This window comes from Lepidothrix coronata, unplaced genomic scaffold (genome assembly GCF_001604755.1).
Source record: "Lepidothrix coronata isolate B3197 unplaced genomic scaffold, Lepidothrix_coronata-1.0 Scaffold278, whole genome shotgun sequence".
Lineage (NCBI taxonomy): Eukaryota > Metazoa > Chordata > Aves > Passeriformes > Pipridae > Lepidothrix > Lepidothrix coronata.
Genome location: NW_016690458.1, coordinates 718,068 through 743,385, shown reverse-complemented (window position 1 = coordinate 743,385; position 25,318 = coordinate 718,068). Strand labels below are relative to the sequence as shown.

At 48.7% G+C, this 25,318-nt stretch overlaps 2 protein-coding genes across 8 annotated transcripts in view; one reads left to right on the top strand and one right to left on the bottom strand.

Moving 5' to 3' along the window:
• CEP250 (centrosomal protein 250) overlaps positions 1–15,296 on the bottom strand; it is a 24,405-nt gene extending 9,109 nt beyond the window's left edge. Inside the window, exons 1-20 of one of the 7 annotated variants that reach the window (XM_017836497.1) lie at positions 15,289–15,296; positions 14,368–14,577; positions 13,773–13,938; positions 12,968–13,074; positions 11,496–11,708; positions 10,856–10,952; positions 10,274–10,372; positions 9,351–9,512; positions 8,864–9,042; positions 8,231–8,413; positions 7,941–8,085; positions 7,527–7,673; positions 7,126–7,356; positions 5,159–5,352; positions 4,693–4,820; positions 4,345–4,514; positions 3,308–3,487; positions 2,066–2,200; positions 1,645–1,788; positions 912–1,192 (exon numbers count right to left, since the gene is read on the bottom strand). In XM_017836497.1, coding sequence (XP_017691986.1) covers positions 912–1,192; positions 1,645–1,788; positions 2,066–2,200; positions 3,308–3,487; positions 4,345–4,514; positions 4,693–4,820; positions 5,159–5,352; positions 7,126–7,356; positions 7,527–7,673; positions 7,941–8,085; positions 8,231–8,413; positions 8,864–9,042; positions 9,351–9,512; positions 10,274–10,372; positions 10,856–10,952; positions 11,496–11,708; positions 12,968–13,074; positions 13,773–13,829 — 2,852 coding nt within the window. In that variant the 5' untranslated portion in view covers positions 13,830–13,938; positions 14,368–14,577; positions 15,289–15,296. Of the gene's footprint in view, positions 1–911; positions 1,193–1,644; positions 1,789–2,065; positions 2,201–3,307; positions 3,488–4,344; positions 4,515–4,692; positions 4,821–5,158; positions 5,353–7,125; positions 7,357–7,526; positions 7,674–7,940; positions 8,086–8,230; positions 8,414–8,863; positions 9,043–9,350; positions 9,513–10,273; positions 10,373–10,659; positions 10,802–10,855; positions 11,003–11,495; positions 11,709–12,967; positions 13,075–13,772; positions 13,939–14,367; positions 14,578–15,288 lie in introns of those variants that run through there. The other 6 variants (XM_017836495.1, XM_017836493.1, XM_017836494.1 and 3 more) reach the window with 6 other exon arrangements.
• A 713-nt stretch (positions 15,297–16,009) lies between these two features.
• Positions 16,010–24,447, top strand: GDF5 (growth differentiation factor 5). Its single transcript, XM_017836445.1, has 4 exons — positions 16,010–16,165; positions 16,330–16,463; positions 21,195–21,292; positions 22,882–24,447. The coding sequence occupies exons 1-4, from the start codon at positions 16,010–16,012 to the stop codon at positions 23,748–23,750; spliced, it is 1,257 nt and encodes a 418-aa protein (XP_017691934.1). The 3' UTR covers positions 23,751–24,447.
• Positions 24,448–25,318: the final 871 nt, after the last annotated feature.

Here is a 25,318-nt window from a genome sequence, read left to right as displayed (position 1 = left end):
CCTCTCCTCAGCCCTGGGAGGCACATCTGGGGGGCTGTGTCCAGCTCTGGCTCCTCAGCACAGGACACACACGGAGCTCCTGGAGCGGGTCCAGCACAGGCTGTGGAGATGCCGAAGGGATGGAGCATCTCTGGGAGCAGGGAAGGCTGAGAGAGCTGGGGCTGTTCAGCCTCCAGAGCAGACACTGAGAGGGGCCCTCCCCAGGGTGTGTCAGGGGCTGCAGGAGGGGGCAGAGGATGGCCCAGGCTCTGCTCGGGGGGTCCAGCAATGGCACAGGAGGAACGGGCAGGAACTGATGCCCAGGAAGGTCCATCTGAACACAGGGAAGAACCTCTTTGCTGTGCAGTGACTGAGCTCTGAACAGAGACCAAAGAGGTGTGTTGTCTCCCCCACTGGAGATATTCCAGAACTGTCTAGACACAATCCTGTGCCACATGCTTGAGCAGGGAGGTGGGACCAGAGGCCCCACTGTGGTCCCTTCCAAACTTCACATTCCGTGATTCTGTTAATCTTGCTCAGATCAAAAATCACAGCCTTAAGATGGCTTCTGCCAACCACAGGGATCAGGATGCCTGGTGATACTGATCCCAAAGGTTTCAAGTTCCTGGACCCAAGGTGGAGCTGATGGATGTATCCAGCTCATTACACCTTGTCCAGTGCTAACCCCCCTACCTGACAACAGAACACTCCCTTATAGGGGAAAAGCTACTCCAAAAGCCTTTGTCTTCAGAAAAAACTAACTGAAGGATTAAAAGAAAATGCAACACAAAATCAAGAGAATGAAACACATCTGCATGGATAGTTCAGAACTCTGACATTTAGGAAATGCTTCCAGAACCACCTGCAGATGCAAAGATTGGAAAGAGGTCACCCATGACACAGAAAGCACGGTCCCACAGGCTTTCATTTACCTGGCTTTTTCCCTCTCTAGGGCCTTCACCGAAGCCTGAAATTCTGAGTTTTGCCGCTCTGTTTCTTCCCAAAGCCTCCTTTCACTCTCCAAGTTTTGCAGACAAACTTTCTGCTCCTTCTTCTCCTGTTCAGCCTCCTCCAGGATCTTCTGGAGCTTCTCAACCTCCAGCATCTTCTGCTTTGAGAGTTCCTGGGCCTCGCTCACATCTTGCTGAGCTTTGTGGGCAATGGCTTTGTGGGACTCTCTGCAGGCTGCAAGCTGAGATGTCCAGTGTCCCACCTCAAGTCGAAAGAAAAAGCAGTCAGAGACTACAGCTTGTTGCTGTCAGCCACATCACACACTGGGAGGAAAGGCAAAGGACAACTTTCAGTTCCACCCTCTCCCAATGGGATCAGATTCCCAAAGGATATGGACGACTTGTTTCAGAATCTCAGGGGGTCACCAAAGGCATCTGAGAAACCAGTGCAAAAAGCAAGGCCAGCAGTAAGAGGCCAGCAGAAATCCCTGCTGGTGACTGCTGCCCAACAGGCCAAAGGACTAGCCCAGCTGTCCAGGGCAGCAGCTGAGATTCAGCAGACCAGGACGTGTCCTCCAGAGCAGTTGCTGTGGAGCCCAGAGAATGAGGCAGGCAGAGGGATCAGCCCACCAGCTGCTGCTCTGCAAGGGAAAGGCAACAAGGGCACAGACCACCTGTTGCATGACTGTGGGGCAGCTGCTGCTGTTTAACACACCTGCTTTTGTAGATCCTCCCTCTGCTCAAGGAGGAGATTCATTTCCTCTTGGATGCGTTCAAGTTCTTCTTTGTGCCTCTTCTCTGCTGCATGAAGTTCCCTCTGAGCTTCCTGCAGCTCTGCTTGCAGCTTTGCCTTGATGATCTGGAAACACAAACACAGAGCAAGTTCCTGGGACCTTCCTTCAGGCTCAGCTTTTTCTCCTTTCTGTCTCAAAATCCCATTTATTCAGCCACTTCTTATGGCTTCTCTACCCAGCTCCACTTCCATTGCAACCCTTCCTTCCTGGGGTTGAGCTCTGGAGCTCACCAGGCTCTGTGCTTTCAGTGCCTGCACTAGTCCTTGCCTCCTCAGTCCCAGGACCTGCATTTTATGGCCTTGGTACTGCCCTTCACTCTGTTCCCTGGCTACTCAGACTTACCTGCCCCTTCTCTTGCTGTTCTTGCATCTCCTGCCTCAGCTGCTGGACCTGCTGGCAGGCTTGGCTTAGCTCTCCCTGAGTTTGGAGCAGTGTCTCTAATAAAACACTCTTCTCGTTCTGCTTTTCCAGCAGGACCTGCACAGAAACAAAGAGCAGATGGGTTCACACCTCCATACAACACGTGTGTGTCAGGACACAAGGACTGATGGGCTCACGCCTTCTCAGAGCACTGTGCTGCTGCTCTCCTGGGTCCTTATCTGCCCACGGGGACACAGCTTCCCAAGGGAGACTGGCACCACAAATGTGGCCCATCCATGCCTGAAGCCCCAACAGACTGTCAGTCATCTCCCAGGGAAGGGTGGCATTTCCCTGCTGTCTGGCTGTGCTGCTGAGGGTGTCCCTCCTCCTCTGCCCTGTCTGCTTTGTCTTTCAACAACGACTGCTGCACCTCGTGAGCAGCAGAGCAAACGCAAAGCTGCTGAGGGCTGAAGGGAGCAGCTCCCTCAGGAAACCCGTGTGTTCTAAGTAGGAGGTTGGTGAAAATTACTTCAGTTTCAAGTTCTTTAGCTGCCTTTGGAAAGTACTGACATTCCAGGGACACAGTGTCATCCCTGAGCACTGCTCTGGCCTTTCAATACCTGCAGACACAGCTGGGGGTACTGCTGTCCCCAGGCAGTCGGCATGAAGAGCACTCTGGGGAGGACACAAGGGAGACTCTCAGTGTATGACAGGGTTGCTTTGGCACAGAGATCAAAATGCTTCAGAGAAAGTGACTTAAAGCACAGCCCAGAAGACATCTCTGGGTTACTGTTCAGAAATATTCCAGAGAAGGCTTTAAAAAGATTTTTCTCTAGTCATCATTCCTGCTGTGCCCTCCCCATTCCCACAAAAGAAAACTCCCATCCATCCTCCTGGGGATTCAGTCCCACAAAATCAGTTTGGCTATAACCACATATTAGAAAACATCCCAAGGAGACTGTTAGTGAAGAAACTCTGAGGTGAGTCTTAGAAAAAACGGAACACAACAGCAGCACAAAAATCTCATCTGAAAGGTGACGTTTCTGCCTGGCTTTCTATGAGAGGTCTCATTCCTAATCCTGAAGATAGCCCTTCACCTTTCACCCCTCCAAATGCAATGTAGAAGACATGGAGGACATGCTCCACACAGCCTGACATCCTGCCATCTCCCACAGCTCCAGCCTTGCAAAAACACCACATCAATTCTCCTTTCACAGTCTTTACCTCTTGCTTGGCATTTTCCAATCTCGTTCGTTCCTCTTCTTGTTGAGCCTGCAGAGTGGCAACTTTCTGTCTCATCTCAAACAGAATCTTCTTATGCTCCTCTTCTGTCTCTGCCTTCCCTTTTTCCCATTCCTTCAGCATCTTCTGCATCTCTGCATGGTGCTCTTCTCGTTCGCTTGCCTGATGAGGGGAGGAAAAGTCTTCCAGATAAAGTGCCAGCCAAGCTCTTCACAGAAAAATGTGAAGCCTTATCCCTCCCACAAACCCCAACCTGAACAGAGCACAGGAGTGGCTTTCTGCCCTCCAGAAATCCTGAACTATTACCACGGAATTTGACAGGAGTGTCAGCAGGTGCAAGAATCACGGAGTCATGGAATCCTTTCTGATGCAAAAGATCTTTATGAGCAATTAGTCCAACCACTAAGACAAGGACACGTCCCCATGCTCCCTCTGCTGGCTGCCTGATTCCTGGCACCTCTCTCCTCAGGCTTTCTCTCTGCTCTCAGGGTCTCTCTGCTCAGACCTCCCCTCCCTTTCCAGCCATGAGCAGGTGCAGAGGATCTGCAGGGCAAGGAGGGGGCCCATGGCCCAGTCACGAGGACTGAAGGACCAGGGACAAGGGGCCTGTTCCATATGCTTCAAGCCCAAAGCTGATCCCTCTGTCCCCTGGGCAAGGGCAAAAAGAGAAGAACCAAGTTCCCTTGACTGCAGCTGGCAGCACTGTTGGCATCTGCTCCATGGCAGGCGGCAGTCGGGTCTGATCCTGCCCTGGGCTGCCACGCTTGGGGTGGGGACCTCCCAACCTGCTCTGCAACTCATCTGACACCCACACTGAAGCTGTGGCTGCATTTACTGTCCCAGCATCATCCTTTGGGTCTTCCACTGCCTTCAAGTCCCAGCTGCTGGCTCTGCTGCCTGGCCCAGCAGTGTGAAGCCCACGGCAGGTGATTGCTGCCATTTCCCACGCTCAGGCTCCGATTCTGCTAAACCAGCCCACAGAGCTGGCCCGAACAATTCACAAGCGTATTGTCTCCTACCAGGTCTTGCAGGAGCTTCTTTATTTCCCCTTGATGAGCAGTTTCCTCAAGTCTGAGGGTATCGTGATACTGCTGCTCTGCCTGCAAGAGTTGTTGGGCCATGTCTTCCCTTTCCTGCTTCCCGAGGGCTCTCTCTGCTTCCAGCTCACGTTGGAGGCACTTCACTTCCCCTGCAAACACAACCAAGGGCAAGATTCAGAGTCTTTACTGACCTCCAGCCCTTTCAGTTTCAGTGTAGGAGGGCCCTGCCTCCAGCCCCTCTGTGCCTCAGAAGCCCTGCAGACAGAGGTGGCTTTACAGCAGCTTCTCTAGGCCGGGGCCTAGAAACAAAGCACACAAAGCTCCCACCTTGGATCACCTCCTTGGCCTGCATGACTGTGTGCAGCTGAGCTTCCAGGTGACTCCTGGTGATCTCCAGCTGAGATACCTGCTGCTGAGCTGCAAACAGGCTGGATTCCAGGGTCTCCTTCACTGACCTACAAGATGCAAATGGACAGAAAAAGGAGTTTCTTGCTTCTGACACCCACAGGGAGTATTCCAGAATAATGTGGCTCAAGATCCCCACACCTGAGTACAGAAAATGGGTGGCATGGAAACTTGAATATAGAAGGCATATTTGTGCCATTTCCATAGCAAAGCAGGGCCTTCCAAGGGAATGCCCAGGCTTTCCTTATGGCCTGGCCCAATTTGACCTCAATAGCAAATCTACAGCTGAAAAGCACAGAGGATGCAATAAACCCCTCTGGAGTGCTTTCCACCTTTATTATTACAGCCCTTCAGTCGCATCCTGCCCAGGGTGTCCCCCCTGCTTTACCTGGCCTCTGCCAGCTGCTCAGAAATGCCCTGTCGGTCCCGCTCCGTGGCTGCCAGTCGCACCTCCAGGGCAGCCTTCTCCCGGCCCAGCAACTCCTTCTCCCTGCACGCCTGGGCCAGCGCCTGCTCCTGGCGAAAGGACTCCTGGCGCAGCTGCTCCAGAGCCCTGCCAGCCGACTCCTTCTCGTGGGAAATCTGGAAGGTGGACGCACGACAGCTCGAGTCCTTCCTCAGGAGCCCTGTGCAGAGCCAGCCAGTGCCACCTGGGAGCCAGCCAGAGGACAAAGAGCTCCTGCACTCTGGGCTCAAAGCTTCAGAGCATCTGCCGTGTGCAGCACTGATACCCTGGGCTGCCAAAAGGCACTGGCACCGTCAACTTGAAGTGATGTGTCAGGCCCTTCTTGTTTGCCTGGGACCAGACACTTCCTTCACAACAAACATCCCTACTCCAAACTATTTGTTGTCATGCAAAAACACTGCATCTTCCAGAACTGCCACTTTGCAAACGAAATTTCCATCAATCCATTCCAGAGCGGGAAATTTTCAGGGAAGGCTGAGCAAAAGCAATTTTGCTCACTGAAGCAAGTGAAAATACACAGGGTTTCTCCTTCTAGGAAAAAACCCCCACGTGAAAGTGTCACCTCCCTCAGTGTGTAAAGCAGCTGTATGTCTGAGGGGATGCTTGGCAGGGAAACGGCCCTTGTGGGGAGCAGTCACTCAGTGATTTATGCAAGTCTGGCTGATGTGGCCAAAGCAGACTCTATCTGCACAGCAGTTCACACCAACAATACCATTTACTTACACAAAGTAGTCTAATGTAGCTTAAGATTAACTGTGCTTTTTGAGCTGTTTTCTTCAGTATAAAACCTCTGCTGTGTATTTGCCAAACCTACCACATCCTCCAAAATTGTGACTAACAGAAAAGAAACAAACCATTTTCTCACAGTTATCCTATAATACCCAATCTAAACCTCCCCCTGGCACAACCTGTGGCCATTTCCTCTTGTCCCTTGTTCTCTGAGAGCAGAGCCTGATCCCATCCTGGCTCCCCCCTCCTGTCAGGGAGATGCAGAGAGCAAGAAGGTTCCCCCGAGCCTCCTTTTCTCCAGGTTGAGCCCCTCAGCTGCTCCTGATGCTCCAACCCTTCCCCAGCTCCGTTCCCTTCTCTGGACACGCTCCAGCTCCTCAATGTCTTTCTTGTTGTGAAGGGCCCAAAATTGACTCCAAGATTTGAGATGAGGCCTCATCAGTGCCCAGCACAGGGGGATGGTCACTGCCCTGGTCCTGTTTGACACGCTACTTTTGATACAAGCCAGGATGCCTTTGCCATTCTTGGCTACCTGGGCACACTGACAGCTCATGTGCAACTGCTGTTCACCAGCACTCCCAAAACCTTTTCCCCCAGGCAGCTTTTCAGCCACCAAGTTGCACATATGTCCTAAAACAGAATGTCAAGAATTTAAAGATGTTACTCCCTTTCTTAGCAGTACAGGACAGCAGCCATAGACCTGCAGCTTTTTCCTGCTCTCTAGGCTCAAACAAACCGAGTTTTGAAAGTTGCTGATTCACCAACAAAAAGTATCAACAGAAACATGCAACTCATTTTTTTTGCTTCAGAAAACAAGGTTCAGACTTACACAGTTTGTTTCTTTTGCCACATGTGAGATCAGTAGCCCCACTCAGATTCAAGGGCAACACAATTGTCTCTTTGCAGTTTATCAAAAGCCACAAAAGAGGCCAACAGAGACAGGTGGGCTAAAAGACTCCGTAGAAGCACAGGACAACTCAGAACTGCAGAACAGCTCTGCAAACCATCCACACATTTCCAAAAAGGAGCAAACAAAGCCTTGTGACCTCCAGCATTACCATGTGTCCCCTTGACCAAACCACTGCAGAATCTAACAGGTACAGCTCCCCTCAGCCAAGCAGCTAAATGCCCACCTGGACATGCCACCTTTTTGGTCTCACCTGACAGAATTTCTCCTGGGTTTCTGCCTTCTCCTCTCCCAATGCCCTCAGTTCCAACCGCAACTCCTCCTGTTGCTCCTCTGCTTCCTTCAGCAGCTGCTCCAGCTGGGCTTTCTCTGTGCTGAGCTCTTCATTAGCTCTTTCACAAAAGTTCAGCTTCTCCTGCTCAGAGACCTTTGCTCTCTCCATTTCATCCACTTTAGCCGACAGAACTTCCTTCTCTTGCTCCAACTACAGTCAGAGAACCACAGAGGAAATAAAGTACAGTAAGAATTACTAAGAAGTTTGGCCCAGACACAAAAGGAACAATGCCATGGTCAGACTGTCCCCAGGCAAGAAGGTTGAGAAGCAGCAGCAGCTGGAGATGAACATCTGGCAACGTCTTTGGTAACTCTGCTCACCTGTAGCATGTGTTTGTTCAGCTGCACTTTGTCCAGTGCAAGAGCTTCATTGATGCTGCTCATCTTTGCTGCTGCAGCCCGGAGATCAGCTCTTTCAGCATTCAGCTTGTTCTGAGCCCCTGTCAGCTCTGCCACTGACTGCTCTGCCTGGAGGGGCAAAAGAACAGTGGAACAACAAAGGCAGCAAAATCCCACACTTCAGGCAGCAACTCCACCTCCCTGGCTGTCTCTGACTTACTCCCAGGGCAGAGCTCCCAATGAGCTCATGGGGATCAATGACCCCGAACAATGAGTCTGGTCAGGCCACCATTTTCCATGGAGAACAACATTGTCCCTGTCTTCAACTGCCAGAAACAGCATCTGGGGAGAAAAAGTCCCCCTGACAAGTGCTGCCTAGGAATAAGGTGTCCATACCTTTTCCAGAGCCATGACAAGCTCATCCTTCTCTTGCTCTAGCAGATCCCTCTGAAGCTGCAATTTCTCCAGTGTCTGTCTCATGACTAACAATTCCCTCTGCAATGATGAGTGTTTTCCCTCAAGTGCAGCCAAGTCCTTCACTCTATGAGGAGGGAAAGGCAAGGCTTTTATCAAAAAACAGTCTGTGATCCAAACGAGGAGCATTTGTGCACCATTTGTTCCTTTATGCTGAGCCTCTTCAAGCCCAGCACTGCCTACCCCTGCCCAGAGAAAGCCTGAACACTCACAGGAGCTCCTGGTCCCGCCGCGCTCTCTCCATCCTCTCCTGCTGCTCTGCCTTTTCTGCCTGGGCTGACTCTTCCTTCAGCTGCAGCTCAGCTTTACTCTGACGCAGACAAGAGGCTTCTTGCTCCATTAATCCCAGCTGTTGCTGTAGCTCTTCCCTAGTTTTCTCAAGATTTGCACAGTCCCTGCAGAGACAAGGCTCAGTCAGAAGAACAAAGAAGCCTGGAGAGTCACAGATCCCATTTTCGGCACTCCAGGATGGAGCTGGGGGTAGCAAGCTAAGGAAGACCTCGCTCTTTCCCTCTCAAGGAAACCCCTGAAGAGGGAAAGAAAGGCAGGCTTTTGCCTTCCTTCAGTGAGAAACAGTGGCTGGGAAAGGGCACCCAAAGAACAGCATTCAGGGAGACAGCTTGGCAAGAGGGAAGCATCTTGTGTTCCAACATCACCATCCATCTCAGAGACAGCCTTGGGAGTCACTGTAGAGCATGAAAAGCCCTGACAGGACGATGCTGAAGTGCCACACTGAGGCCTACATGTGGAAGGACAGGTGAGTTCTTTGCTCAGAACACCTCTGAACTCCCACAACTGGAAACAGACTGCTTCTGAATGCAGGAGGAGGAGGAGGAAACACTCACCTCCTGAGTTCCTCTACCAAGGACTGCAGGTGCTGTTGGTGGCTGCTGGACCTCTTGCATTTCTCCTCCAATTTCTCAAGCTTTTGCTGCACCTCCCTGCACATCTCTTCCTGCTGTCTCTGCTGCTGCAGCAGGAAATTGTTTGAGTCCTCCCTGGCAGAAAGCTCTTCTCTCAGAGCCTGCAGGAACAGACAGGGAAAGAGCACAAACAAGCAGTAAGGAGCAGGGAAGACGGCTCCAGAGAGCTGGGAGAAGCAAGCACAGACAGCTCCCCTGAAGGCAAAAAGCTGTGCTGAGGGTGTGGGGATCAAAGAGAGAAAAGCAGAACATAGAGCTGGTGAGACCAGCAAGGCAGTGTGGGACCACGAGCGTGAAGGCGAGAAAGAAAGTGGCTCGACAGACCGAGGGAATGGGAAGGGTGTCGAGCTGAGCGAGGCATCGGCAGCTGAGCCTGTGGCCAGTGGGCAAGACAAGCACAAGGGCTCACCTGTGTTGCCCCTCGCATCCTTGCCAGTGCTTCCAGAACCAATCCAAAGGCATGCCCTGTGTCAACCAATCTCGGAGCGGAGAAGAGGTTCCCAGACTCTGCATGATGCGAACTGTCAGTGCAGATAATGCTGACCAGGCTGTTGCTGTCGTCTAACACCACCTGAGAGCCCACACCAAGCTGTTAGTCTTTGCTCATTCTACTTTATCTTATTCTCCTTTTCCCCTCACTTCACCCTGGAGTCATTAAAAACTCAATTGTCTCATTTCTGCAGTCCAAACAAGTTTGTCCCTGTGGCCACAGGTACTCCAGGGATTTCTGAATACAGATACTCTTCACAAGTGTAAAGTGGCTGGAGGCTGCCTGAATGCTCACTTCCTTGAAGCTGTGTAAAAGAGCTGATAATTAAACTCTCCTCCCTCAAGGGAATTTTAGGTATAAGTTGAGGTTACCCCTGAACAGTTGCAATTCTGGGGAGATTATGATGGTCAGTGAACATAGAGGGAAGGAGCAGAGTTGGCAAGTGCATTGACTGAGTCAGTGACCTTTTATAAAAATCTGAAGAGCAACAGTCATTGCTCAAAGAGGGTGGAGAAAGTACCTAAGAAACACTGGAATACAAATGTCAAGTAGCACACTCAAAGCAGATTCCAAAAGAGACCTTAGTGGGACAGTGAAGGCAAAGGTACTGAAACTTCTAGTGGTTCAGCTGAAGTGTCACAGGACAGCAACTTGCAAGTTAGGACAGGTTCTATGTCATAAAAGTGGTCTAAAAATCAAAGAGGCAATGCCAGTTAACACAGTCAGTACACAACATGTGTCTCTGGTCCCTGGGCTAGTCTGTTGTCTTCCTCAAGTACTTTAAAATTTACAGGGATGTGGTCCCTGTACCAACTCTGGTACTGTACCAACTATGTACTCACCTCAGTGATATTTTTTATGAGCTTTTGGAGGAAAAGATTCTCTTCTTTGGCACTTTTAGTCAATGAAGCTTCAAACTCTTTCTCTATCCAACTTGATTCCTGAGAACAGAATAAAAAAAGGGTAGGCAGGGAAGAGCTGCTCCCATCTGCAGTGTTCCCATCCTCAGCAGCATTGTCACACCAATGGGTTTCAGGTTTCAGCTCTAGTGATTCCAGTATACTCCTGCCCATATCTACTCCATTTCTTCTTTGCTAAAAGGAAGAGGAAGACCAACAGCTGGTTTTTATAGACTGCTGCTAAGCTGTCAGCTCCAAGCAACTCTGATCCCCACAGACTTAAAGTCACAGGCAGAAGAGCATTGGTGTGACCCCTCAGAGGAAGATACCTGAACTGTCTGCAGCTCCTCTGCCACTGCCTGCACCTGAACTGACTCCACATCAGCCAAACTCAGAAGGAATAGTTTGGCCAGGTGCCTGATGTTCCCATATGCTGAGCATCTTTCCTGCTCTGTCTCTTGAGGAAGCTGTGTTCAGGCTGGAGAGCAAACACTGGGCTATCTCCCAGGTAAAGGTAAAACATACTAGAATCTCCACTGTGTCGTTAAGTGTTTTCATGGTCTTCTCCTTCTCCTCGTTCTGCTTCTGAGACTGTACAAGCAAGGCTGAGAGCTCCATCACCCTGAGAAGAGAAGGTCCATGTGCCATTCCAAAAGCTTTGCACACCATCACCTGTTAAAGAGCAAAGCAGCTCCCGGAAGCATAGCAGAGAAAGTTCAACCCAGGAAACACAGCAAAGGCAGCGCTTATCTCTACAGGTTAATAGGCTTCATCTTGAAAAATGGCACTTCTTGCCCCAAAGGCCTCTGCACTCAGTCTTGCAAGGAATTGTCAGCACAGAGGTGCTACAGTGCTTGTGATGGCCCTGGGCAAATTCCTCCCAACTCCTTCAGCACAGCCCAGAGTAGCAACAAGGACACAGTTCTCTTTATACTGGTCTCAGTTTTTCACCAAGAACCAGCTAACAGCAAAAGCACTCTAAGAGGCAATCTCTTTTCCACTCTTGTCTTACTCAGAAGTTTCTGTTGAGCAGATGATTTTTTCTATCCTTTCTGTTTAAGACAAGAGTTTGCCCGGGGACAGAAACAGGGCTGTGCACAATGGGTGTGTTCTAAATGTGAACAAAAAGATAATGTTGTAATAGCAAAGTTTCAAACACCTTTACCTGTCCTGAAGCTCCTTCTTCTCCAGGTCCCACCTGACTTCCTGAGTTTTGTGGTTTATTTTCTGTTCCATTTGCTGGTCTGCCTGACCCTTCAGGACAGGCTTACCCAGAGCTATGGACTCCCTGAGCCGCACGCTGGAGTTCAGGTGGGAGCAGTTCACCAGGATAGATCCACAAAGCCTCATTTGTTCCGCCTTCAGCTCTGACAAATCTCTGGAGAGGAACCAAGAAACAGCCAATGTTCACACCACCACCTTTATCAGCTGACTCACTTCTGAAGCATGTAATCATGCAACAGGCAATGCTGGCAGGCAAGATGACCTCTTTGCTGGGGAGAGTCATTAATGTGACACTTGGGGACCAGGACACATCTTGACAGCTGAACAAAGACTTTCCTGGGTAGTTGAGGGAGGAGTTTGTCTTCTCCTCAGATGTAAGAAGAAAGATATGGCACAGCCAGAAAGCCTCAAGAATCCCTAATTACTCTTATTATTGTTGCTCCTGCTCTATCTTATTAACATACTCTTGATTATCTTTAATAGGTGCCAGGAATTTTACCAAAGTCCCCAGCTTTTATTCAAGGGAATCAGCCTTAAGTGCTGTTATCATCCCCCCTTGGACTGTTAAGAGGCTCATGATCATACCTATATAATAAACACTTCAGGAAAGGGGTGTAAGAATTGGCCTAAAATGCTTTAACATAAAAGTACAAATAACATAAACATTAAATAGCAGGTCAGACAGACTTTACACAATAGGGAAGACTTATAACCAAATAAGACAAATGGCTGATAGTAACCCAGAGTTTGAAATTGCATGCTGACACCAGAAGAAGGTATTATTATGGCTGTTATTTTTGCATAGAAGGCAACTGTGAGAAAGGAACCTCAGTGAGCCCAAGAACAAGAAATCAATCATAAAAAGAGGTATCAAACTAAGCAAAATAAATTGGATAAATGCAGTAACAGTGTAGAGAAGCTATTTTTTCTCTGAACAACACTAGGAGATGAATAAGTGGATACAAACCAATCAAAATAAATGTACATTGGAAATGAAAAGGGAAAAAAGGTATGCATTAATGATCTTTCTCTCAGGAAAAGAAACCTGGTGAGATTTTTAAGGCAGGTTTTTGTCATTCTCTACAAGGGACTGCTCCATACACCGAAGCATTGCACAGCTTCAGTGAATCTATTCCCAGGTGTCCACACATGCCTGTGCCTGTGTTCATGTGCCCACACATCACCACAGCCAAGTCACCTGCTCAGGGCCTCTGCAGTGCTCAAGCCCCTCAGCTTTACCTGCAAACAAAATGCTTCTGAAAACAGCCCAAAGCATTGCTTCCAACTGCCAACAGAAAAAAAGGTAGGAGAAATCCCCTCTTTTGCTGTAACTAACGCAACACTGAGGTTCAAAAAGCAGGTGTGAAGGCAAGCCATATATTTTCTGAAGCTCTTGCCTTAACTTCCACTCACCGGTCCGTGGCAGTCTTCATCTCCAGGAAATGACGGCGGAACGTCACCACCTGACGCCACAGGCTGAGCAGACGGTTATGTTCCCCCTTTAAGTAGCTGTCATAAAGCTACACATGCAAAGACAGAAAGAAATGCCAATTCAGCCTTCACTGTCACTGCACACATCTCTCAGATAGGGGAGTACAACCACCATCACCAGGTGCCCTTTAGGAACTACTGCACCAGGGACATTAAGGACTGCAGAGGTACCACAGAGGCACACAGCAGACCTGCCAAGAAGGGAACACCCACATTTCTCCTGCAGCAGTGGATAGCAGCAAAGCAAACTAATCATGATTCATCCCCTCACCCTGCAGAGGTGTCTCAGCCTCTGTGGAGGAAGACAAACACAAGCCCCTCTAAGCCCTGTGTCAGGTTGCCTTACAACAGGTATGGGAGGCCTGTCTTGTTCCTCTGTTTGGCCACTTTGAATCTGAACACACACAGAGCTCTCCAGTCTCCACTGCTCGAGACAAAGATTTAGGAACTATTACAAAGAGAAGCATTCCTGTGACTGCCCTACAGTGCCCAGCAAGAGCCAGCATTTGCCTTTAGGACCCAGCAGTACAGTCACAGCAGGTGGGCATCTCCCACCAGAGAGTGGTGTCACTCCTCCCCCTCACACTCCTGTCCCGCTTACCGACACCAAAACCTCCAGTACACTTCAGCAGAGCCACAACCCCCACATAGCAAGTTCTCTATGCCAGGAACAAAATGCATTCGTGTTCCGACCCGGCACGGCTGAATTCCTGCAGCCCATCCCTACCTCACGCTCATGGCGCCACTCACTCTCCTTCAACTCCAGCTCCTCCCGGGCCCTCATCCAATCCACCGTCAGCTTTCCAACATCTTCTCTGAGGGCTGAATTAACCTCACTGGCTTTATCAAGGTGCTCCCGCAGGAGAGTGTTCACTTCTGCCAGGTTCTCACACCTTGGAAAGGGAGAAATAGCAATGAGGTCACTGAACAACTGCTCTCCAGCATCCCTGTGATTTTCCAGCTCCCTCAACACTGACTTTGCTGCCTGAGAGGCAGTAAAAGCACTTTCTAGGATTAAGATCTGTGATGAAAAACTCATTTGCTTTCCCTTGCTTTGAGCCTTTAATTTCCACCTATGATTTTGTTTTCCCCTTCATCCTTGATGATGCCCATAATTAACAACTCGCCCCCTCCTTCATGCTGATGGTCACTGGATGCATCACCTTTCTCCAGCACTGTCTGAGCCACTCACCTACTGAACCACAGAATAATTTAGGCTGGAAAGGGACCTTTCACCCAGAATACACCCCCCCACCACCACTCAAAGCAGAGCCATTCAGCACACAGCACTATTACTGCACCACAGAAAACAGATGGTGGATCTTTCTCCTGCCAAAGCAGCTTGCCCAACCGCTTCCCTTGGGGACACCAGGCAGCACCGACAGGTTTTTCCCTCACTGCCATGAGCATCCAGGATACCAAGTATGAAGAAATGCTTCTTCCTTGTACCTTTGCTGCTCCTCTTCCACCTGAAGCAGGGCTTTCTCCAGGCTGTGGTCTGCTGTGGCTTCCCACCTGCCTGGAAGGGATCCCTTAAGAAAAAAGGAAATGTTTAGTCAAATGCTGGTGTTTCCTTCACCACTGTTAGCATCCACCACCCTCCTGTCCATTAGTTGGGTATCTCAGGAGCTCGTGGTTTCCAGATGTAAGTGTTGTGACTACAGAGAAGAAGGGAGTAGAAGGGAAGTGTTACTCAGTGAGTAGCTCTCCTCACTCTTCCACTGTTGAACCCTCACAGCTATGTATCCTTAGCTCATGACCTCAAGTGCTGACTTTGACTTGAACCCTGGGAATGCTCTCCTATTCTCCTACCCTTCGGTTTCCATGTTTACTTTAGCCGTGAAGCAGAAAGAAAAGCACAGAGCCAGGTCTGTACATTGAACACCAGCATTCCTGCCTTCCAAAACGCTGGGTTTCAACTGGTTCTTCCTCCAAGACAGCTGTACCATGTAACAGGCAGCACAGTCCTCTCCTGAGACCCAGGACAAAGGTTACTGCAGCAATAAAGCACTCTTTCACAGAATTAAAATCCTCAACTGGGTTTTCCTGACTAGCATTTCTGGGACTACTGGCTGCCCTAAGAATGGCAACTGGACAAAACTGATGGGAAAACTCAGAGCGCTTCTCTAAACCCTCAGACAGTAAAATCTTGTTTTCCTGTCATTGCTTTGTGAAGGTGTTTTTTTGGTCTGCAATTAGGAATGCTACGTACACTCTCTTTAGTCCACAACCTGCACACTCACCCCTCCGGCTTTCACTTGCTGCTCCAACTCTCGACACCAAGTCTGGTACCGCAGTACCTGGGTGGATACAGAGAATGAAGATGAGCGAATGCAGCGTGTAACAGAGTTGGCTCTTCCTGCATTAGTTTTTCTCTGAGTCTGTACAGCCCAAGCACAGTGATGCCGATACAGCCAACCAGAAGTGATTACAACAGAGAGAAGCTTCACTTTAATATGACAGAGACTGAGGCGGGGGTTCTTTCACAGGTAGCGCTGTCGGCTCACCTGAGACAGCGATGGAGACACACGTGGGCAGCTCTGCCGGGCCTACGGCCACCACCTACCCCGAGACAACGGCTGGGTGTTCGAGGGAACACCTCCTTTGAAGCGATGGAAATGAGTTTTCAAATTTGCTTTGCAAGCCAACCAGCTCGGCTCCTGCCTCGGACAAGCCCTGCTAAGGGGGCCAACCAGCAGCGTTCCCGCGGCCGGAACCGACCTCGGGGGAGCTCAGCGGGGCGATCGCGGCCGCTCCGGGCTGGGCGAGGAGCCCCGGGGAGGCCACGCCGAGTCCCCCCGGGCAGCGCGGGCGGCCCGGCCACCCCCTCCCGGCCCCGGGCACCGCCCGCCCCTCACCTCGTCCTGCAGCTGCCGCACCAGCCCCGCCTGGCGCTGCTGCGCCTCCTCCGCGCTCCGCAGCCGCCGCCGCAGCGATCCCGGGCTGCGCTGCCCGTCCTCCGCCATGGCCCGGCCGAGCCCGCCCGCCCCGCCGGGCCGCACCAGGGCCCTGCCCCGCCGGGCCGCGCGTCCCGCCCGCCCGGAGGGCCCTGCCCGCCCCCAGCTCCGGCCCGCCCGGACGGTCCCGCCCGGGGCCGCTCGGCCCTGGCGCAGCCTCAGTGTGAGGGCTCAGTGTGAGGCCTCCCCGCCGGTCTCGCCGTGCTGCTGAGGGAAAGCGCTGCCTTGGCAGAAAAATTAATTAATTAGAAAAAACACTGTTAATGAATCCTCTGCTTTTCACCGGGAATCGTTCTGGGAGCTGGTTAAGCTCATTGTTTAAAATAGTTTTGTATTTGGCTGCTGAATAACACTGACTTGTGTTCAGGCCCTGCTTTTTGCTGTGGCGGCAAACGCTTCACCACCGTCATTCGGGCTTTTTGGAGAGGTGGAACAGATGAATTGCCACAAAATTCTCTTTGGTCAGCTAAGTAATTTGGGATCACTGACTCCTTCTCAAATCTCGAATCATTTAAATGTGCTTGTGTTGCAGAGAGGAACAACACCTGTAGAAGGCAATGCAGGCTAATTAACATTGTGTGCCGAATGAAGGAACTCCTTAAGTAACTAGGCTTCCAAAAGTATTTCTCTAACTGATAACAGGCAGAGATACCAAAATGTAGGGGAAAACCCATTTCCACTTTATTCAAAGTTAGGAGAATCACGTAAATCTGTGGATCCAAGAAACAAAAATAACATAAAAATTAATTCTTGGTTTGGAAAAGCAGCTCTGCTTGGGTCTGAGCACCAGCTCGGGCCTGGCTCCAAAGGGTCCCGCTGTTGGAGCCGCAGGAAGCAGCCAGATGGCTCCAGCCGTGGGCTCTCACAGCCCCCTGGCCTGCGGGGTGGGACATGCTGAACACTCAGAGCCTCCTCTGTCCTTGGATCTATGGTGGAAGCAAGAGTCCTCCAGCCTTGCCAGCAAAATGCTGTGGCCTCAGCTTAGTCCTAGTGCTCCTAAGATGGGCTGTGCAGTGGATAGGGCTGGGCTGTGCTGGGGCAGCCCCACCTGAGGGCACTTTTGGCCACCACAATATAAGAAAGATGTACAGCTGTTAGAGAGTGTCCAAAGAGCTACGAAGATAGTGAAGAGCCTAGAAAGGTCATACAAGGAGCAGCTGAGGTAACCTGGTCTATTCAGGCTGGAGGAGACTGAGAAGAGACTCATCAGGGGCTGCAGCTCCTCCTGAGGGGCAGCAGAGGGGCAGCTTCAGTCTCTGCTCTCTGTGACCAGTGACAGGACCCGAGGGAACGGCTGGAGCTGTGTCAGGGCAGGGTCAGGTTGGATCTCAGGAAAAGGTTCTTCCCCCAGAGGGTGGTTGGGCACTGACCAGGCTCCCCAGGGCAGTGGGCACAGCCCCAAGGCTGCCAGAGCTCCAGGAGTGTTTGGACAACACTCTGAGGGACAGGGTGGGATTGTTGGGGTGTCTGTGCAGGGCCAGAGTTGGACTGGGTGATCCTTGTGGGTCCCTTCCAGCTCAGGATATTCCGTGATTCTATGAATCTGTGATCCATAGCTCACTACTGTTCACAGATGTAGCCAAGTCTCTTGATAACCAATGACACAATTGTTTCTTTGGACTTCCAGTTTTTTATTTAACATCACAACATTGAAGCACAGTGTTTTAAAATTATGCCACAATTTTCCATAGAAGTGGGAACTTTATTATCTTTGGTTTTGCTTCAGCTGAAGACAAGCAAGTTTTAATTATATCATCTGTGACTTTTGTGTAATTCTTTCCTTTTGAAAAGCAGAGAACTGTTAAGTTCCTTCCTCCAATTATAACTTCATACTTTTAAAAAACAACCTCCCAAAAGCTATGGTGCAGAGGGATAAATTCTCGCAGAAATAGAATGTTCATTCGTTTCAATAAGCAAAAGCAATATGACAGCAAATGGCCTAATATGTGAGTTTACTCAATCCTTTAAATCCTTTCTGGAAATTAATTCACTTGGGAAAGAACAATGAAATTCCTGGTAGATCACTAGAATAAAGATTTCCATGTGCAGCTCAAACTGCAAGTGAACAGATTCTGACTCTTGGCATCATGTATCCAGCGGAGCCTCCTGGGAGCCGCTTGGGGCAATGAACTTTGTCCTGTGTGTTTTACAGGGCACCCCGAGAACTCTGGGCTCTGGGGGCATTCCCTGCTTGGCTCAGCTTCTGCTTTATTCCACAGTGTGTGCTGACAGACCAAGCAGGTGGTCTGAGCTGTCCCTGAGAAGGGCCCTGCTTGTGCCTGCTGTGACACGAGGCAGGACTTCCCTTGGCTGGAGTTCAGTGACAGCACTGCATCCAGATGACAAACACCCACGGGTGGCAATACAGGAGCAGCATCCGTGCCCCCGTGGTTCCAAGCACTTCAGTGGAGTTTGCTTCAAGGAAGCCTCTTTTAAAGATCAGTTTGCACAGCTGCTTTGCTTGCTTTTCCTTTTTCTTTCTGGCTAGCTCTGTCCAGCCCCCTAAAATAATTTAATCTTGTAAATATAAATATCATTTGAACATATGAATGATTGTGCCTTTAACCTGATTTACTAAGACAAGGCCCGTGTAATCCCATTGTTTTACCTGCTGCTCTTTCATGTCCATCTCTTAAATCATTTGTGAATCTGTTTGCAAATCTCAACGAGGTGTGATAGAGCAACTTAAAAATATTAAATTCTTACAAGTGTTGTGAAAACTGGAAGCTGGATGGATTAAAAGTGGGAACTCAACATTCAGCTGCTTTTGCGTCTTAGTGGCAAGATGATCATGGCACAGAAACGCACATGGCCTCCTGCCCAGCAGAAAGGTGCACAATTTGGGAAGGATAAAAGGATGGCATGGCTGGGAGGGCTGTGGGATGGTGTGGAGGGAACGCTGGGGAATAGTTTCACCAGAGGTAACTCACGGAGAAGGTGCTTTATTTTGATGGGGAGTATCAATCAAAAGTACAACTGACATCAGAGGAAGGGCCAGGAGGGTTTGGATCTACCTTATTTGTGACATCTACGAAATCACTGAACTCTTCTGTCCTTCAGTTCCTTCAAACAAGTGTTCAGAGCTCCTCATGTCATGCAGGTTGTTATTTAAGAAAGTAGTTCAGTGTTTCTGATACTGGTCAGGGTGGGTGAGGAATGCTACAGCACACACAGATCAAGCTAAAAAGTGTTACACCTCTTCCCTTCTTGCCTCAGAAAGCAAAAGCAGTTGCAGGAGGAGGACTGGGTTTAGCATCAGTGCAAGGTGAGAGACAGGTCCCAGTAATCCCTGTTCAATCCAGCCCGGTGCCCCATTTCCTGAAGGCTCATTTAGAACAGCAGTTCATTTTTTGCAGCTTATGAAAGACACACTTGCTCCACACGCTGTCCTGGGGGGCTAAAAGCCACAGCACAGCCGTGACACCTGGGTTGGACCTGCCCGCCGTCCTGGGGTCGTGGGGTCGGCGGCTTGGAACATTTTGCATCTCGTATTAAAACAAAGGCTGGTGTCCAGCAGTGTCTGGATGAAAGACGGGGGTTAGGCCTGTCTCCAGCTCCCGAGAGGCTGCGGACAAAGGGGAGGAAGGAGGAGGAGGAGGAGGAGGATGGCTGCCTGCAGGGTGCACTGCTGCCCCGCTGCACTGTGCCCGCCCTGCGGGGCATCCCCTCCGCCAGGAGCTGCTTCTCCAGCTGGGCTCACACGGGGGTTTTAAGCATAGCGATAAATAAGCCAAAATACACTGTCTGCAGGCACGGCCCTGTGTGTTTGTGTCAAATTAAAGTTACCCTCATTAGGCGCCGGCGTTACAGCGCAGCCCTTCAGTCACCAGAGGACAAAGCGAAGCCACTGTTACAGTTCTCTGGAAAAAGAACTAAATGAATTATTCTTCGATTATTTAATGTATGTGTCCAGCGGACCGTGTGACAGGGCTCAGTTGTTGATTTTGCAGTTTGTCCTGTCTAAACGTGGAGTTCATCGAGGGCTGAGGCAGAGGCCGTGCTGCCACTTGAAAAGGCATCCTCTGGAGTTTTGAGCCTGTGGAGCTGTTTCACATGAGGCAGAGTATGACTCATGCTAATGAAAAGGGTAAAGAAGATTTTTTTTAAGAAATATATCGCAGTTAAATTAGTTTAGACAGCATGACATCAGAGAGTAATTAAATAGGTTTGTTGGAATTCCGTTTCCAATTCCTGAGTTCAGGTTTGTAAAAGATTTCTGAGCACCTGCAGGTCTCTGTGTGTGAAATATTTTCACTGGAAAGGATTCAAAACTTTAAAAAAACCTTTTAACACAGAGGCAGCATTACGCCATTCTTCCTTCTTGGAAAAAAAAAAAAAAACCTTGGATTTAAACAGGACTCCTTCAAGTTTTCAGTCAGTTTTACAGAAGAAAACGAGGTGGTAAACTTTCTCTTTTCAAGAACAAGTTCTTTATAGCTGCTAACTGAAGTCAGGGGAGATCGTATCTGAGTACATGAGCATTTCCACTATGGGACTGGATACAAGTATTGAACAACGAGATTTGAAATGTTTTAATCTCAAACAAAAACCATTTTTGCTGACTTTGGTTTTTAATTTCTTTCATGTTTTCTTCTGCCAAACTGGAGGAACCTTTTCTGATTTTTTCTTTAGTGGCATTCAGAGGAAGACCAGAGGATGAAAATCCTGCATTTTCTCACTTTACTGCTTTGGCATTTGACTTGGCTGTCTCTGGATCTAGTTCCTGGAGCGCTGAGTAATTCTGAAGCAGGCCAGGGTAATCCAGGATCTAAACTAGGGTTTTTAAAAGCAGAAGGAAAGGAGAGGAGTCCCTCTGCACGGGCAGGTACACTGAGGACTGCAAGCCATGGATATAGTGCTGGGAACTCAAAGGCTAGGACTAAAAGCAGTGCTGTTCAGGCTGGAGCTCTGCTGGCCAAGAACGATGAGTCAAAGAAGGTTCCCTCAAGAACAGCAGCCGCGGAGGGCAAGGTAGGACATCTCCCCAGCAGACCTTCTGGAGTAAGGACAGTGACTCCAAAGGTTCAAAATCTTAGCAGCAAGGTGGCTTTGAAAAAAACTGGCACAAGCAGTACTGACACTGATTCTTTCAAAACCAAAAAGACTAAAGAGCCTGTAACCCAGAGGGAAGCTAAGGAAACCTTCCGACATCCCCCGATAACGCCACATGAATACATGCTCTCTTTGTACAGGACTCTCTCAGATGCAGAAAGAAAAGGTGTTAATGGAAGTGTAAAACTGGAGGCTGGACTTGCCAATACAATAACCAGCTTTATAGACAAAGGACAAGGTAAGAAAGGAGCTCGTGTGTGAGTGAGTGTGGACAGAGAGAGATGTTTGAGTGTGTTTATACATGTAGAGAGTATTAGAAAATAATCATACTTTGGTAAAGTCAAATAGCTCTTTTTAATGTAAATGAAATCACACAACTTTGCTGCAGATTTTGTCCTCCTGCCTTATCTTGGAAAATTCATTTAGAGGCAGAACTAGATGGTTGTGTGGCAGCCAAAGAAAACATTTAGAAAGTATTTTAGATGTATATTGTTGAAAATCAATCAGTCTTTGCATGCTTAGGTGTTTAAAAACCTTTTGCATTTTTGTCTTATTTTCTTTCTAGCAAGCTGGGAACTAGCTCCTGGGAACTGCTAATGTTAGATTATAGTGTAATGTCTAAAAACACGTAACATGCTAACAACGAGGCTGTTCTGTGAAAAAACCCCACAAGTTTCAGTATCGAAGGGTCAGTCTGGTTGGTTCAAGTAGAATTGTGAGGAACTACACTGCAGACCCAGGAGGCGTTGTGGGTAGGGTGGGGTATCCATAGGAGCTCAAAGCTTTCAGGTACCACCAAGGAGCCCACAGCTAAGCCCAGACTAACAGGAGTAATAACTTCTGGGACTCCAGAACTCGCAGTTCCACGTTCCGGTTCCAAACATTTTTGGAAATTTGGGCTGGTGTTTGCTTTCACAGGAGAAACAACCAGGTTCCCAAAGAATGATGTTTATTTACCTCACCCCTCTGGCTGGGGAGCCCCATGTTGCTTCCAGTGACGTTGGTAGGAGTTTTGTCACGTACTTAAGGAAGCAACGCAGGCTACAGCTGGTGAAGTAATGGGGATGGAAGCCTCACCAGGACTGGATTTGTTTGCCATTTAATTATTAATAGCTTGGCTGCTGGGAAGGGATGATCCACTGCTCACAAGCGCTGCATTCAGGTTCTCAGCTCGCCACTGGAAGGCACTGTTAATGTCACGTCACTGAAACCTTGGCTCAGCCATGTTCCCATGTTCCTCACCAGCTGAAGCAAGCAAATGTAACGTCAAGGTTAAAGGGAGGAATGTTTTTCTGCCCAGTTTGAAAAAGCTGTGAATCATGCGGAGTTAAGTTAATAAGGCAATTATCCTTGAGTCTGGCAGTTCCTGGGGATGCTGGTTTTAAAGGACTAATTCACTGTTGTATCATCTAAGGGTAAATTTGCTCATGCTTGGAGCCAGCATAAGGCCTGGCCACCACTGAAGCTCTGTTTCAGTAATTTAAGTAGGATACAAGTGGTGAATAGGTCCTGTGAGTGCTCAGCCCTGAACAAGGACTATTTTTCAGTTGCCTACTTACAACTTTGAAGGTAGAAAATGCCCACTGGTGAAAGAAAGGAGATTTCTCCAACGCAAACTTAGAAACTCATTTCCCTGGGTGAGTCACTGAGTTCTTCTGTGTCCCTGCACAGAGCTGATCCCTTAGATAAAGATTGGTTTTTTTGTTCAGAGGGCTAATTAAGGCAACTTCTAGCTTATGAGCAAACTTGAGGAAAACCATTAAGAACTGAATAACTGATATTGATCTGCGCTTGACATACATTTAAAAATTTGTGTGCTTTTTTTAGACGAGCGAGCACCAACTATAAGAAAACAAAAATATATTTTTGACATCAGTGCATTAGAAAAAGATGGTTTGCTGGGAGCAGAGCTTCGAATATTGAGGAAGAAGCCTTCTGATACATGGAAGTCTCATTCTTCTGGAAAAACTTCCCAAGTGAAATTATTTAGCTGCTCTACAAACAGACAAGCAGCGACTCTCCTGGACTCTCGGACCGTCAGTATCACCGACACACCGAAGTGGGAAGTGTTTGACATCTGGAAGCTTTTCAGAAACTTTAAAAACTTGGTTAACTTGTGTTTTGAGCTGGAAACTTTTGACAGGGGGAGAGCTGTTGATCTCAGGAGTGTGGGATTTAATAGAACAGGAAGACAGGTCAATGAAAAGGCTCTGTTCTTGGTGTTTGGGAGGACAAAAAAAAGAGACTTATTCTTCAATGAAATCAAAGCTAGATCTGGCCAAGATGACAAAACTGTTTACGAGTACTTGTTCAACCAGAGGCGGAAGAGAAGAGCTCCTCTGGCAACACGGCAAGGGAAGAGGCCCACTAAGAATCTGAAGGCGAGGTGTAGCAGAAAAGCCCTCCACGTGAATTTTAAGGATATGGGCTGGGATGACTGGATAATAGCCCCTCTGGAGTATGAAGCATATCACTGTGAAGGGCTCTGTGAATTCCCCCTCCGGTCCCACCTGGAGCCCACCAACCACGCAGTTATCCAGACGTTAATGAACTCCATGGACCCGGAATCGACCCCCCCGACCTGCTGCGTCCCAACCCGGCTGAGCCCCATCAGCATTCTTTTCATTGACTCTGCAAACAACGTGGTCTACAAGCAGTATGAGGACATGGTGGTGGAGTCGTGTGGTTGCAGGTAGCAGCACAGTTGCTCCCGTGAATATATTATGAATATAACATAACCTTGGACATAACCTCTCCTCAAACAAGGTTAACTACATTTCTTACCTCTAGGGTAAGTGTGTTTACAAGGACGTAGCAATAAACGCAGTGCTGCTATATGTCTCTCCATGGGCATATTTCAGTAGCATTTGGGTGCTGTCATGCAGCTGGATGTAAGGCCTTGTGCCGGTGACACGAGACTGGCCCTCACTGAAGTCCATGACAGAGAAGATGATACCTCTACACCTCTAGATCACCTGCTTTTAGCCTCAAGGCAGTGGATAAAGAAGGTATCGGTGAGCTGTGGATATGACCTGTTTGATCCTTTGAACATTGTTCTTGAGACTGAATTTATGCCCGATTCCCATGTGCTGTGTCCATTCATAAATGTAAGAAAAGAGTCCCGATGTCTAGAAGGGAAGGTTGTGTTCTGGTGTGCCCCCATCTTGGTGTAAATAGTTGCACTGTAATGTGATTTCTTTCTGATTAGCTCTTGAAACTATGCATATATAAAAAAAGGAGTCATTAAATATAATATGTTGGTTTAGTTTTAAGTTTTACATGAAGATAGGTGATGCAGGAGGTATTTGCTTCCATGTATGTTTTCCTCCAAGCTACATATCTTTCTTAAGTATCCACCTTTCCATTATTATGTAGCAAGATATATTATTCTGTATAAGGTCCAAGTTGTTCTCAAATGCTCATAGTAAAAGTGTTCAATTATGGCATAAGATGTAATAAATTATTGACACAGTGCTGCATTGTGTCTAGCTGTCCAACTCTGCATAATTATAATGCTATTAAGAAATTTGTTTTATGCTTTTATACAATAAATACAAGTGAAAGGGACTTTTCGGTGAAGCAGAATACCAGGGGTATGCAAAACATGTCCATGTATTTTGCTGGCACAGGGAGAAACTGTGGAAACGTTGGAAGAAAGATCTGAAAGGATGGCCTGGTTTGATCTGGTGGGGAATAAGACTGTCACTTGATTTATCTAGGGCAAAAATGAGTTTATGCAGATGGTTGCAAAGGAGCTCTGATATCCTTTTATTCCACCCTCCAAGGGCTGTGTGTTTGCATATCCCCTTTATTCCAGACATGGATTATAAATTTACTGTGGGATTGCTCCTGTATGTTTCCACCCACAAAACTAGGTACCAAATGTTCAACTGCAGATGGATCAGAAAGGTCATATGAACCATCAGAAATTACTGAAGGAGTTTATCAATAGTAGAAAATATAAATGCTGAGATTTGATATTGCTTAGACCATCAAGTCATAAGGTTTCCTGGGTCTGCCCTCTCCTCTGCTCAGCATCCCTTGCTGTGGGTCGTGGCAGGGAGCTGAGTATGGCCCCTGACATCATCCTGGTCAGCACCCCAGGCTGGACATGCTCTAGTTTACACCAGCAGCAAACCATCTTAAATTCCTGCTCAATGGCCATAAACAGTGATTTAAAGCTCTGCCCTTCCTCCTGCACTCTCTGGGCAGCTGAGCCTTTAACCAGCTTAAAATACCTGGATAAGCAGCCTTGCTGCCAGAC

Bases quoted from the DNA above. Each gene is read 5' to 3' on its own strand.
- GDF5 (XM_017836445.1), top strand. From the start codon at position 16,010: ATGGCCCGGCCGAGCCCGCCCGCCCCGCCGGGCCGCACCAGGGCCCTG. The intron at 16,166-16,329 runs GTGAGGGCTCAG...TGTTTAAAATAG, and splicing joins GGCCCTGGCGCAGCCTCAGT to TTTTGTATTTGGCTGCTGAA. The intron at 21,293-22,881 runs GTAAGAAAGGAG...TGCTTTTTTTAG, and splicing joins CTTTATAGACAAAGGACAAG to ACGAGCGAGCACCAACTATA.